General features: G+C 38.6%; 1 protein-coding gene across 2 annotated transcripts; it reads right to left on the bottom strand.

The window, feature by feature from the left end:
* Positions 1 to 940: 940 nt before the first annotated feature.
* Positions 941 to 11969, bottom strand: LOC107673096 (kelch-like protein 21). Of its 2 annotated transcripts, none has more exons than XM_016466555.1 (5): positions 11757 to 11969; positions 6319 to 7395; positions 4530 to 4935; positions 4338 to 4410; positions 941 to 1657 (listed from the first exon to the last, which is right to left on the bottom strand). In XM_016466555.1, exons 2-5 carry the CDS (start codon positions 7343 to 7345, stop codon positions 1322 to 1324), a joined length of 1842 nt encoding a protein of 613 aa, XP_016322041.1. In that variant the 5' UTR covers positions 7346 to 7395; positions 11757 to 11969; the 3' UTR covers positions 941 to 1321. The 2 variants fall into 2 exon arrangements, with proteins under 2 accessions (XP_016322041.1, XP_016322042.1); XM_016466556.1 differs by lacking the exon at positions 11757 to 11969 and adding an exon at positions 7484 to 8153.
* Positions 11970 to 13028: the final 1059 nt, after the last annotated feature.

Here is a 13028-nt window from a genome sequence, read left to right on the forward strand (position 1 = left end):
AACCATTCTAATATTGTCATAATTCTAACTCAATGGAAAATTTGATATATCTAACAAATCTGAAGGGCTGCGCAGAACATTTGAACTTTAAAACTATGTCGGACAGCTCTCCTGTAATTGTGATCTTACTACATATACACAAGAAAAGCGCAAAAAGTAACAGTGCTGGCCTGGCAGTTATTTATTGATTGACCACACAAACAAACATTACACAAATCATCGCCTTGTCTGTATCGTACGAATGATTTTGGCTACAAAACAAACTAAACATTCTGTAAGAAAAATAAAATAAACATCAAGTACCGCTTAAGCGTGTGGTAGATAATGAATTAGTTTCATAAGTACTGGTATCGTCAAACACATACATTTACTCAAGAATAACGAGATACTGAATTACTACTTCCAGTTATTAGTACAGCATCTGAATACAACTTGACATAAAAATACAATACCTTCATCCATTCCTCATGTTGTCTTCATGATCGCAGACAGCTTAATAAACACAAGATGTTTCTCATAAACTGTAACACACCTTCCTTTAAAATAAACTATGACTAGATAATAAACGTAATTTAATATTAAAATATGAGTTGAAAAGCAAGTCGGATACAAATTCACAAAAAATGTGATCACTGCATGCACGTTAGATTGTCTGAAATATGTAATTCTAGCAAGATGAATATTAAACAATGGGTTATGCTGGGACACAGTTATGTTTATCTGTCAAAACAAAATTGTTGTTTTTGGAAAATCTTGAATTCTCCTAAATATTTAATTTCAGACTTTTCACTGTGTATATAAAATAACATTTGTTATCCACATTGCAGAATCCTGTCGAATCACGCTACTTTCACCTTTTGGAATGATTGGGTCTCAAAATGATATATTTTTTAAAAAGCAATTTTACTTCACATTAGGTTATGGCATTTATATTATATTATATTTTTTGTGGATGTTGACTTGAAGTTGCAATGCTGCAGATCACTTTAGGAGGTCCATGCTGAATTATAGAATAAATTAAAAAATAAAAATGATCATAACCTTCATGCAATTTCCATGGTATGGATTGCTTGAAATTCGCCAAACATGATAGGCACTATTTCATCAGTCAGTCTCTGTTCAAGGTAAACACGGTCAGCATTAGAAATGCATGCAACAATTAAAGCTGTAGTAACACTGGGTTACTGGGAGAAATAATGCAAACATTGTCCATTCACCAGCTCCCTTTGCTGCCCAGTTGAGGGGAATATGTCATAAAGTGCAAAACACCTAGTAGCAACATCACATTGAATAACCTTCAGTCTCATGTTTCGAAAAGTTCTCAATGCACTTCATTGACATCTTGGTTGCGGTTCTGATTGACATTGTTGTTGTGGTTGTGAAGTGCCTGGTTGCGGTGGTGTCTGTGGAGGTGGATGGCGTTGGCCTCAGGTATGTCGATGGGTTCGAAGGTGCTTGGAACAAGAGGCATGAACTGTCGGAATATGCTGACACTTCCATGCCAGAAGGTGGGCTGGGGGAGCCGGCCAGCTGGGGTCCAAGATCTAGTAGAGGGGTCGTAGACCTCCACCACATCAGATAGCTCGAAAGTGTCGTCATAGCCACCGGACACATAGAGTCGACCGCCCAGGGCTGCTACACTGCCTCCAACATGAACCTGTGGAAGGTGAGACTTTTTAGTTATCTGTGTGAATGCCTAATGTGAGTCAATGATGTGATGCTCATATATTGTCCTATTAAATTGTTAAAAAAAAACTATAAAAATGCAATTTATACATAAAGTGATTTAAATACACCTGTTTTATGATCATGTTTTTAGTTTTTTAATTAACATTTTTATATTTTTTGAGTGTAATACAACTGTCCTGGTATCAAAAAAGAAAAAAAAAAATTTAATCATAGCAAATAATATCAAATTAAAAGAAAAGAAAATCTTGGGATCTTTTATTATTATTATTATTTTATATAATTATTTGTTAGAAAAAATAAATACAAAACTCTATTTATTTTTGGTTTGAAATTTGAATTAAATAATAATTAAAGCGCTTTTTAATTTTTGAAAACTTTTGTCTTGCAAATCCAAGATATGTGGTGTTGCCAGGAAAACGTCGTCCAACCAACATGCAGAAATTAAAAGAAAAAAAAAATCTTAAAACTGGAAATTATATCATAGATAGAACCCCTGCAGACCCTCATGACTGGTTGAGGTCAACGAGTCTCCTAAAATATCCAACAAAATTTCATGGCAATTTGTTTTTTTGAGTTGGTAGCTAATTCATATAAATTGTTTTTTATTCAATCTGCTTGTGCCCTAGTGACGGTTGTTTAGAGCAGGGGTACTCAAGTTCAGAGGCCAAGCGGGCTGCATTTAAACTACATAAAATATGAAGGGCCACAAATTACAATTTGCATCATCAGACTTTATTTAAGACAATATTTGCAGATTTACTGATGTAGAAATACAGTTTATTACTTATCTAAGTCTTGTTTGTCCTATTTAAATTAACACTGAGCACTTTATTTGAAGCATTGTCACTTTCAAAAAGGTTACTTTATTCTATCTTGATCGCTTCTGTAGACAGCAGTGTTTATATCCGAACTATAAACTTTTATTCCAGTACTTCTGTGATTATCTGAATGTTTGTAACACAGAAATAACGATACAAAAGACTTTGTAAAGATGTTTCATATAAATGCTCTCTCTGGTCAGCGGCAGCACGAGTGCAGATTTGAATGTTAAGCCTCGTACACACCGGGACGATTATCGCGCGCGCTTATCGCCGACGTTTTTCGACGCGTCTTTTGTGTTCATACCCAAGCGATTTTCGCAGGCGATGAGCCGAGTGAACGTGCAAATTCACTCCCTGACATTAGATGGCGCTTAATGAAAAACAGAAATACCCCGGTACACATCGAATCCTATTTGATCTGCAATTCCTCTCCATAACAACTCCCTCTTATCGAGATTTTTGTAGTCGCTGTCGCGTTTGTCATAAAGCCCTTTGTGTTCAGACACCAATGAGACCAGCAGCTCTACATTCATCTTGCCTCGATGCATCTTCTTGGTTTACTTACTTCCTCTTCGTCGTTAGGTATCAATGTGTGCTCGGCAAGACCGTGCTTGTGCGCAAGTCGTGTTTTACTGTAACTTCAGCAGCTCCAGGCACGTGAACAAAAGCGCCAATCTCATTGATCGGCCAGTTTTTAACGCGGCGCGTCAAACCCAAAAAACGAGCCCGAGGCGGTTTTTTAAAAAAGTATGCTTTTACGCCTTGCGTTTTGCGCGTCGGTGTGCACACTCACATTGGCGCCCTTTGTTTAGTCACGAGGCGTTAAACGTCGGCGATAATCGCGCGCGATATTCGTCCCGGTGTGAACAAGCCTTTACAGTGTGATTAAGGCTTTAATAGACATATAGTTGAATCATTGTCATTTATGAACAAGATTGCGTGGGTGATTGAATCTGTTTGCGATCTATGTATTTAAATATCCAACAATATAGAGAGTAAACATACGACGCGACAATATATGGTTTAAGGGTGTTCTTCAAGCAATCTCTGGTATTTTCATAATAATAATCCAATGCTAATCGACATAGCCTTTATTACCATATAGAATATATTATCTGCCTCGTTCTGTGACAAAATCCACACATCAGATCACAAATGTTATTTCAAAAAAGTAAAATCATGTTATTAAATGTCCGCTTTTGTTGGACAATGCTTCTCTTTTAAATTGTTTGGGGCGTTCCGCGTGTCGCTTTTTAATTGCACGTTAGTTACAGCGCTTGCAGACAGATCGAGCAGCTTTTACTACTGCGATTGTATACATTTAATAAAAAAAATCAAACTGGCATATATTTTTTATTGCAAATTGTAATAAAAATACATTACTCTTCAGCATGACGCGGGCCACAAAATTAATGCAGACGGGCCGCCTGTTGAGTACCCCTGGTTTTAGAGGTACTTACTTTTTTTCCTTAAAAAAAATAAATAAATCAACACTAAGTAAAATAGTCACATTTTCTTGTGAGAGTGGGATGAAATCAGATAATTTTAACTTTTTTATGACAAGGTCAGTTCAGGTTGTAAAATGTCATCAAAGGTGTGGTCACGTTAGCAAAATTTCACAAGCAAAAGGGTCCATTGTCAATAGTGATGCAATGGCCAACTTAAACCTGATGCAAAATCTGTATGGAAAAATGTTTCGTCCTCAAGCGAAATATCAGATCACGTGGATTAGTATTAAAATGACTAAATTTGACCTGTGAAAATTTGTTAAACAATGGTAAATGTGATTGCACCTTAAAAGAGTGAAACAAGTTAAAATTGACATACTTGTGTCATGGGACTAATCTTATCCCAATCGTTTTTCTGTGGGTTGAAGACATCTACTTCTGCCGAATCATCCCTGAAACACAACAGTTGTCATGAGAAACATGGAAACCTCACTTCCTTTATTGTTTCTTTTTTCTGCGTATCATTAGAAACTGGATATTTAAAATTGTGAGAAAAAACTGAGCGCCTTACCTTACAAAGTAGATCGACCCATTTAAGGTCACTGATTTGGGGGCAAAGGACCAAGGAGGCAGTTCTCCATTGTTCACTAGTGACCAGCAGTTGCTTTCAGCATCGTAGCACTGAATTGCCATTGTGTCCTCTCCGGTTAAACAGCCGATGGCGTAGAGTCGTCCCCTACACGCTGTAGTAGAACAGTTATCCATGGGATGTGGCATGGGCGGAAGGGCCTCCCAGCAATCTAGAGTATGATCGTAACGTTCTGTGCTGTCAGAGGCTACCACATAGAGTTGACCCTTCAGGACGCAGGAGCTGTGGTACTCTCTGGCTTTCAGCATGGGGGAGACCTCCGTCCACTCATTCACACTGGAGTTGTATCGCCAAACGCAATCATACAGACGTGATCCATCTGAGCCGCCTGTCGTAAATGAAGCAGGTTTGAAAGCTTAAACACAATACCAAACAGACAAAAATAGAATAGATGTTCTTTCCTATCAAACATACAGCTTACAACTAAAGGTGTGGACATATTAGTGAAATTTCAGCAAAAAAATATTCATTATTATTGTCAGTAGTGTGGCGAACTATGAAGCACGGCTCTTGGAAAGTCACATTCAAACCAAGCAGCTTTCTTGAACCTATTTCAAAATCTGAGTAGACTAGAGAAATCTTTCACCCTCATGCAAAATTCGAGATTATGTGGATTCCTACTGAAATTACTGGAGTTTGTCTGTGAAAATTACAATGGTAAAAGTCATTGCACCCTAAAGGTATAGGTTACCTGAAAATGAAAAGTTTTGTCATCATTTACTCACCGTCAGGTCGTTCCAAACCTGTATTTCTTATGTTGAACACAAAAGAATATATTTTGAAGGATGCTGGTAACCAAACAGTTGATGGCCCATTGTCCTTCTTTCCCTACTTTGGAAGTCAATGGGGACTGTTTGGGTCTTCAAAATATCTTCTGTTTTGTTCAACATAAGAAAGAAACTATTACAGCTTTGGAACGACATGAGGGTGAGAAAATGATGACAATTGTAATTTTTGGATGAACTATTCCTTTGACTTAAATCAATGCAGTTATTGACTGGTTGTTCATTTTACATGTAGCATAAATACACATTATGTGTTTAGCTAGAAATATTATAAAAAAATGATTGAAATATATGACCATTTTTTGTTTTCTAAGCAATGTTATTTAATAAACAGTTAAGGCTTGTTATTGGAATCCTTAAAGTCATTAAAATGCTGGTGTAAATGCACCTTATGGAAGAATCCTTTCAAATTTATATTGAAATTATCATTTGTAATGGAATTGTATTTACTTTTTACCAAATATTGCTTGAAAATAGTAAAAGAATCATTAAATAACCAGAATCATGTGGAATCGGAACCGGAACTGTTGAATTCCATTGTCAGTGCTCATTCACCTTTTTAAACGCCACTTACATAACAGCAAAGGACTACTTAGAATAGAAGCAACATTTAACCGCATGAGATGGTTTCTTGATTGAAACATTGTCCTGAAGGTAACATTTATGTCATCTGAAATCACATTAGTCACTGCTGATCTGGCAGAACATTATGTCCTATCACCACACTCTTACATAGCTGAATATACAGGGGTTTATTTATACATTGGCTGCCATGTTGTAAATAGTTTGGAAAGGAGCACACTCTGAGCCTGCCGGGGGATTTGTGCTTTCTTCTTTCACCTTAGCATGAAATAATTACGGCACAAGTTGAACCTGCTTGTTGAGTATGACTTTGTCCCACAAGGAAACGTCATCACTGTACTAACCTGTCACGTAAATGTCACTGCCCAGGGCGGCTATGCTGTAGCCACCTCCAAGGTGGTCTGGGAATTCTGCTAAGTATCTCCACTGTCCGGTCTGTGGGTTGTAACAATCCACAGTAACAAGCTCATCACAGTCTTGATCACATCCTCCTACCACCACCAGAATTTCGGCCAGGCCGGTGGACGGACGTGGGCGCATTCGATGACTGGGTCGGTCATGGCGGTCATATTCGTAAGACTGAAAGCTGCGTGCCTCGCTGACTAACCGTAAACAGGCTGGCGACAAGTAGACCAGTGGATCACTCTCTACATGGGCCAGAAGATAGAAACGGCGAACAAATGGCAGGCGTACTTGCTGCAACAACTCAGGCCAGTAATGCAACCGGTGCTGCAAGTCGGCTTTAACCCAGCGCACGGCAATCTGGTACGCCGTTTCTTCCTTATCCACATACAGTCCGTCATCAGACACAAACTCCAGCAGCCGCTTCCACGACAGTCGTTCAAAGTCCATGCTCTTCGCCAGCTCCACAATGTTCCTCAGCACGAAACGGCGAGCGCTAGCTGCTAGTTCACGACAGGCGTAAGCCTCTGCGAAGTCCTGGATTTCCAAGCAGTTGGAAACATCAAGTCTCTGCTCCAGGAATGCACAGCACGCTTCTTTGACGGATGGGAACTGGAAGAGGTCTGCCGTCTTGAGCAGGAGGTCCACGTTGTCGTGTGTGACGGTCACGCAACCCGTGTAGCAAAAGTCCACCAGGAGGCCCAACAGTTCAGCTGATACTTCGTGTAGCACCACACGGTCCATGACGCTCTCTCGCAGTGTACCGGCAAACATGGCACGGAAGTAGGTGCTGGTAGCTGCTAGCACAGTTCGATGGCAGTGGAACTCTTTGCCTTCAGCGCACAACGTGACATCGAAAAACTTGCGCTCGGCACGGAGCTCGTGGATGCCACGAAGCAAGTTGACCGCGTGGGCTGCGTCGAAGAAGGGCAGCATAGAGGGCTGTGTTTGTAAAACTGGTTTCTCCATAGCTTACGGGATTTGTCTTGGCGTACGTCTGGTCAGAACTCTGGATTCATCTTTAAAGAGAGAACAGGAGTTTTAGTAGTAGTTTCTCATTTGACTTTGTGAAGTTCTAAAAAACCCCAAATTGAAGTTTCAGCCTACCTGTGTATCTTCTCAAAGCGTTTAAATTTGTGAAAGGGACACAGTAGCTTCTAGAACCAAATATCATGTGGTTATGACGAATGTGTGCAACCGTTGGTCTCTTAAGAACGTGTGCTCGTCATGTTTGGTCTATAAATACACCAGCAGTGTCCATTTTCACAGGCTGGGTGGGGGGGGGGGCTCCACACACCCTTTAGCTTCACTTACTGGAGATTACAGAAACTTCTCCACTCTGAGTAACTCCTCATAAAGCAACAAATCTAAAGTAGGTTTAAAGGGTAAGGCTAGTTCAGCCAGAAATAAAACTGTGTGATCATTTACTTTAATCTCGTGTCATTCCATTAGTATTGTTTATTTTTTTCATTGAAGCACAAAGGAAAGAATGATCTTTTCCATATAAACATGACTTGGGAAAAGGACAAAAAGGAACAATAAAAGTATCACAGTAGTATACAAGTTGTGTGCTATATTCTAAGTTTTTTGAGGCAGTATGTGAGTGTCGAGTGAGAAACAGATTTTTCTCTCTGTTGTAGCCCTCAAACTCATTTGCCTACACTAAAGGCCCCGTTTACACCAAGAACGATAACTACATTAGTATTCACATCGGCTTATGATAATGTTCTATTTATTATAAGCATACCATGCAGTTATGTTGTATGTCACTTTAAATGTTTAACCACATTAAAGCTGCAGTCCGTAACTTTTTTTGGTTAAACCAGCCAGTGTCCAAAACTATCGCCTTACTTTAGCCAGATTCACAACGGACAGCTTATAATAATTAGGGCTGTGCAAAAAATCGAACGCGATTTTCATGCGCATCTCATCAGTAAAGCTGCTCCTGTGATTAGTAGTAAATCTCCAGCACGTGCTTTCAGATGAAGCGGCATGTACTACACAGAGCCATGGTTCACTGACAAGATACACAAAATCGCGTTCAAAATCGCAGGCGCAGTGGTACGGGTAGGATTTTGAGGGAAATTCGAGCATGGCGCTGCGTCATTACATCACATAAAGAAGTTGTCCCGGCTACTAGGCTATCGCATGTGAGGATCCTGCAGGTGGCCGATCATTTATAGCCTTTTCTCACAGCAGCTGGAATAATTACATGTATAATTTTGATGGCGGATTTTAATCCATAAAGGATTATGTGTTTATGAAACACATGTGAATGAAATTAAATTATATTCCAGTTTTAAATGTGCTTCTGATTACAGATAGCCTGGGATTACAAAAGATTTGTATTTTAAAGAAAAATAGTTCGTAGGGAGCATAATTTGCTTTTTGGGTTAAAAGAATTTCTTAATATGAAATTCGAGTGGTATGACAATTAGATTAGACTGTGCAGAAATTGAAACCTACACGCTAATACACACTATACTCATAGTCACCAATGCTGATGTTGTTAACATTAATCATTTGAGAATAATATATATATTATTATAACAATAATAATAATTTGAACGGTTTGATGTGATATGAGCTAACCGATCTTTAGATTTAATCACCATTGGTAGTGAGATTTATGGTAATGCTTTTTTCCTCAGTTGGTCTGAACAAACGTGGCAGACTTGTTACTTACTTGTTCAGATGGCAATATGCGGTGAAAATTCTTATTTGGGTCATATTCAAAAGGCGTAGACTAGAATCTGTGATTGAGAAGTACAGTAAATATCCACACCGGTGGATCGACTGACTGCCACACATACTCTTCAGAACATTACATTCATCCGCGCTGGAGCCGTGCCGACTCACAACCCACGCAAGCTAGATAATTCCACACACAGCTGCAATTCCAGGTTTTCAAACAGAGATGGCGACAAAGAGGCAAAACTTACGGACTGCAGCTTTAAAGTCAAGTGTATTCTGATTGGCTGTCAATTTTCATCGTTTATCAGTTGAAAAAATAGGAACAATATCATTGGAATCACTTTCAGAACTGTGTTGTTATTGTTATAACTGTGGTATGGACTTCCCTATTGTCATAGAATTAGAATGATTATTAAAGGGGTCATATGATGCGATTTAAATTTTTCCTTTCTCTTTGAAGTGTTACAATCTCTTGGTGCATAAAGAAGATCTGTAAAGTTGCAAAGTCTAAAGTCTCAAGCGAAACTACTTTGTTTGGCCTTCCAAAAGAGGACACGACTAGAAATCAGTGGTTAAGTTGTATTTAAAAAATCGACGCGTTTCAGAAAGGTGGGGCATAAAGGAGAAACGTAAAGTAATACGTATGATATGAGGGTGAAAAAATAATTGACAAAATGTGTATTTTGGGTAAACTGTCCTTTTAAAGTAAGATGAACAAATTCTAAATTATACAATATTCTGCTCACAAGTTATTTCATAAAATGAAAGAGCATTTAGCAGTCTGCATGAATATTCCCTACACTGTTTCTCCTCTATATTCTATTTCTATTCTCAACAAGAGTCACAAGGCAGGTAGCTAAAGTAAGGGATTTTTCAATGGCAGTGAGTTTAAAATAAAATGGCATTTCCATCTACAGGGTCAGGTATCAAAACAGGTTGGCAAACACATGAGTCCTTGAAGGCATAACACAAGCATAGCTTATACTGAAGAGCCATGTGACATTGGGCAGCTGAGCTCAGTGAAGTTTTATGAAGGTTGGCTCATCAAAAAGAATAGAGAGAGAGAGAGAGAGAGAGAGAGAGAGAGAGAGAGAGGGGCCTCAAAGGGTCAACAAACTGCAGAGAAATAGACCTGCTCTGAACAGCAAAGTTCTACAATTTTCAGTGAGAGACCTACATTATGCATAGCAGGGTTGAGGAATAACGCAGTCATTTGTGCATGTACTGGGCTCCGAGAGGCTGGGTATTTTTGGAATGCATTAGATGCCAATATATATTCTCCATAATGCAGCATCTCACAGTGTTGCATATTAGGCAACTCGCATACCAATTTGCTTACTAGTAGTCTGTTTACCAGTCAGTCTGAGAATAGCATGGCTGGCAGTGACCAACACAAGACTTCTCCTGACTTGTCAATACAGTGTCATGATCTATAGTTATGACTTATGAGACATGATTCATGACTATACACAGGAAACGCATCTCTGTGATGTTGTATGGGCTGTCATATCAACTTTAGGGCTTTCTAAAACATTAGATTACTCAAAATCCTGATCTGTAAGACAAAATATTTCTCAATAAGCATAACAAAACCATTACTGAATATTTATATATAGTTAGACTGAACTTCAAATGTGTCTGTTTACTGGACCCTTGCAACCAGTGGACCTTCTCTGTATCTTCTCTGTACAACTTTAGAATAACAAACCCCTTTATGAACCCCTCAGGGCCCCTCTTCCATCTGGAGAGCCATTGTACACCCTGTGTGTTTCCCACCAGTGGCCTGCAGTCTAATGTTGCACCTGACTGAGAGATGTCCATCATATATTCATAACACAGCTGCCACGGCTCTGCATTCCATCAGCACAAATCCAAAGGAGCTGAGCATGTTTGGGCCTCGGGACAACCACAATCAGGCATTGCTTCACTCTATATAGACAGTTAAACCAGTCCTCAATCATCACATTAATGCTAAAATAGGATTTGTTATACACACACACACACACACACACACACACACACACACATTGATATATTGTATATAATTATATTGTGTTATATTATATTGTTATATATTTAACTATATAACATTTTATATAACATTTCTTTAAGTTATATATGTTGAAAACTCGTCCTCTCCTCTATCACTTTCAATTGAAACTGAACAAAAAATAGGTAAGTAGGTAGCAATCTAACCATCCGCACTGCATATAAAATTAATTTGCTTACAAATTAACGGATTAAAAAAATATTTAAAATGTTTAGACATTGAATGTTGGGATTGCTACTTTTACCCTTTCATTTTTCATTTCAGACCTTTTTTTTTTTTATTTTCATTTCAGACCTTTCTGCTATATCGCCTATAGCCAAGAGAGACCTTCAAAATCCAGTCTATTTTAAGATTTGACCTGATGGTTAATGTCATGCATTGCTCATCTTCACCTACTGCCAACTGCCAACTACCAACGAGGCTTCACGTAACAACGGAAACGTTTCTAATATATTTGTAATCCACTGAATTAATCACAAAGACTTGAGTGTCATGATCACTACAGAAACACACATGAAATCGCTTCCCGACACAATAACCGTCTGCTGTTTGTCTGCTTCGGTTGAGAAAAACAACACGAGAAGCGTCACATTTTCACCTTCATACAATGGCTGTTCCTGACGCTTTTCTACTTACCGAATCCAGCTGTTAACGATTTCGGTTGCTATCCGCCTCGGATAGTTTGACAGATTGGTATAAATTGTCCTATATCCCTATTTAGCGGTTAACTTTGCTAGTGTGTCTGTTTTCTCTTCGCTCATGTCAGCGCCATGACTCCGCATCATAAGAGACCCTCATTGGACACTTGTGCAGCAGTTACATGATGACGTGATCTCTCGCAAGTTTGACTGTCCAAACTGTTGAACTGACGCCGCACATGGACGCTCATCAATTACTTTATGACACTGAGATTCTCCGTTCTCGTTGTGCGTGAAACCAGTATGTTTGTACTCACTAGCTGTCGAGTCTTTAAAAAGATCATAGAGAATCAGGTTTTGCATAAAGTGCTAAACACCGAAAGCTGGTTAAAGTCGTCACGGTTGTATCAGGCTTTGAATCAAATGTCCAGTTGTATTTATGCTTGCTTTCCCTGTCATGTTCAGTTTCAAAATCGTAAACGTATTTATCTAGTAGCATATTTTTTTGTATTCATGCTCCAAACAAATTTCCAATTTTTCAATTCATCAAACTAAGATAGATTTGAAATTAACTAATGAGTTGTTTATCAGCTGCATGTTGTGGAAGATGCCATAAGATTTTCATTTTTATTATGAAATACTATTTTTCTTATGCCAGTGACAACATGTCCCTCTACTAATTCAATAAACCGTACATTTTATTTATTGATTTTATTAGGAAATAGTTAAATAACTAAATGGGTTACTAGTAAAATAATGTTCAATGCTTGCCTGTTGTGTGGAATAAAATGATGTTCCGCGTTTTTAACAACATACACGAACTGCAGAGAAATCTGGAGACAACGAAAAACTCCGATGAAGATATTAATGCCGTGCTTAATGATTCCGGACCCAGACAATCAGATAAAGGTTATCCACAGGACGCAGCCAGTTTAGCCGCACACTACTTTTATGCCGACCATTTACATCCAAATGTTATTTAATTTTCACAGAACACAACCTTTAAATAGATTTTAGAATATAAACTGTCTATTCAATAATGACTTCCTTCTTTCAGATGAATCCAATCGGAGTTGTATTAAAAATTTACTTTGATCTTCCAAGTTGTTTAATGGCAGTCAGCAGGCATTGCAGTTCATCAGTCCAAAAGACATGAAATAAAGCGCATGCATCCATAATAAAAAGTGCCTCACACAGCTCCGTGGGGTGAACAAAGGCCTCCTGTAGCGAATCGATGCGTTTTTGTAAGAAAAATATCCATATTTAAAAC

Source organism: Sinocyclocheilus anshuiensis, unplaced genomic scaffold (genome assembly GCF_001515605.1).
Source record: "Sinocyclocheilus anshuiensis isolate Anshui unplaced genomic scaffold, SAMN03320099.WGS_v1.1 scaffold364, whole genome shotgun sequence".
NCBI lineage: Eukaryota > Metazoa > Chordata > Actinopteri > Cypriniformes > Cyprinidae > Sinocyclocheilus > Sinocyclocheilus anshuiensis.

Coding starts and splice junctions, on each gene's coding strand:
- LOC107673096 (XM_016466555.1), bottom strand. CDS start 7,345: ATGGAGAAACCAGTTTTACAAACACAGCCCTCTATGCTGCCCTTCTTC. Junction 4,936..6,318: donor CAGTGACATTTACGTGACAG/GTTAGTACAGTG, acceptor CATTTACGACAG/GCGGCTCAGATGGATCACGT. Junction 4,411..4,529: donor GGGTCGATCTACTTTGTAAG/GTAAGGCGCTCA, acceptor GTTGTGTTTCAG/GGATGATTCGGCAGAAGTAG.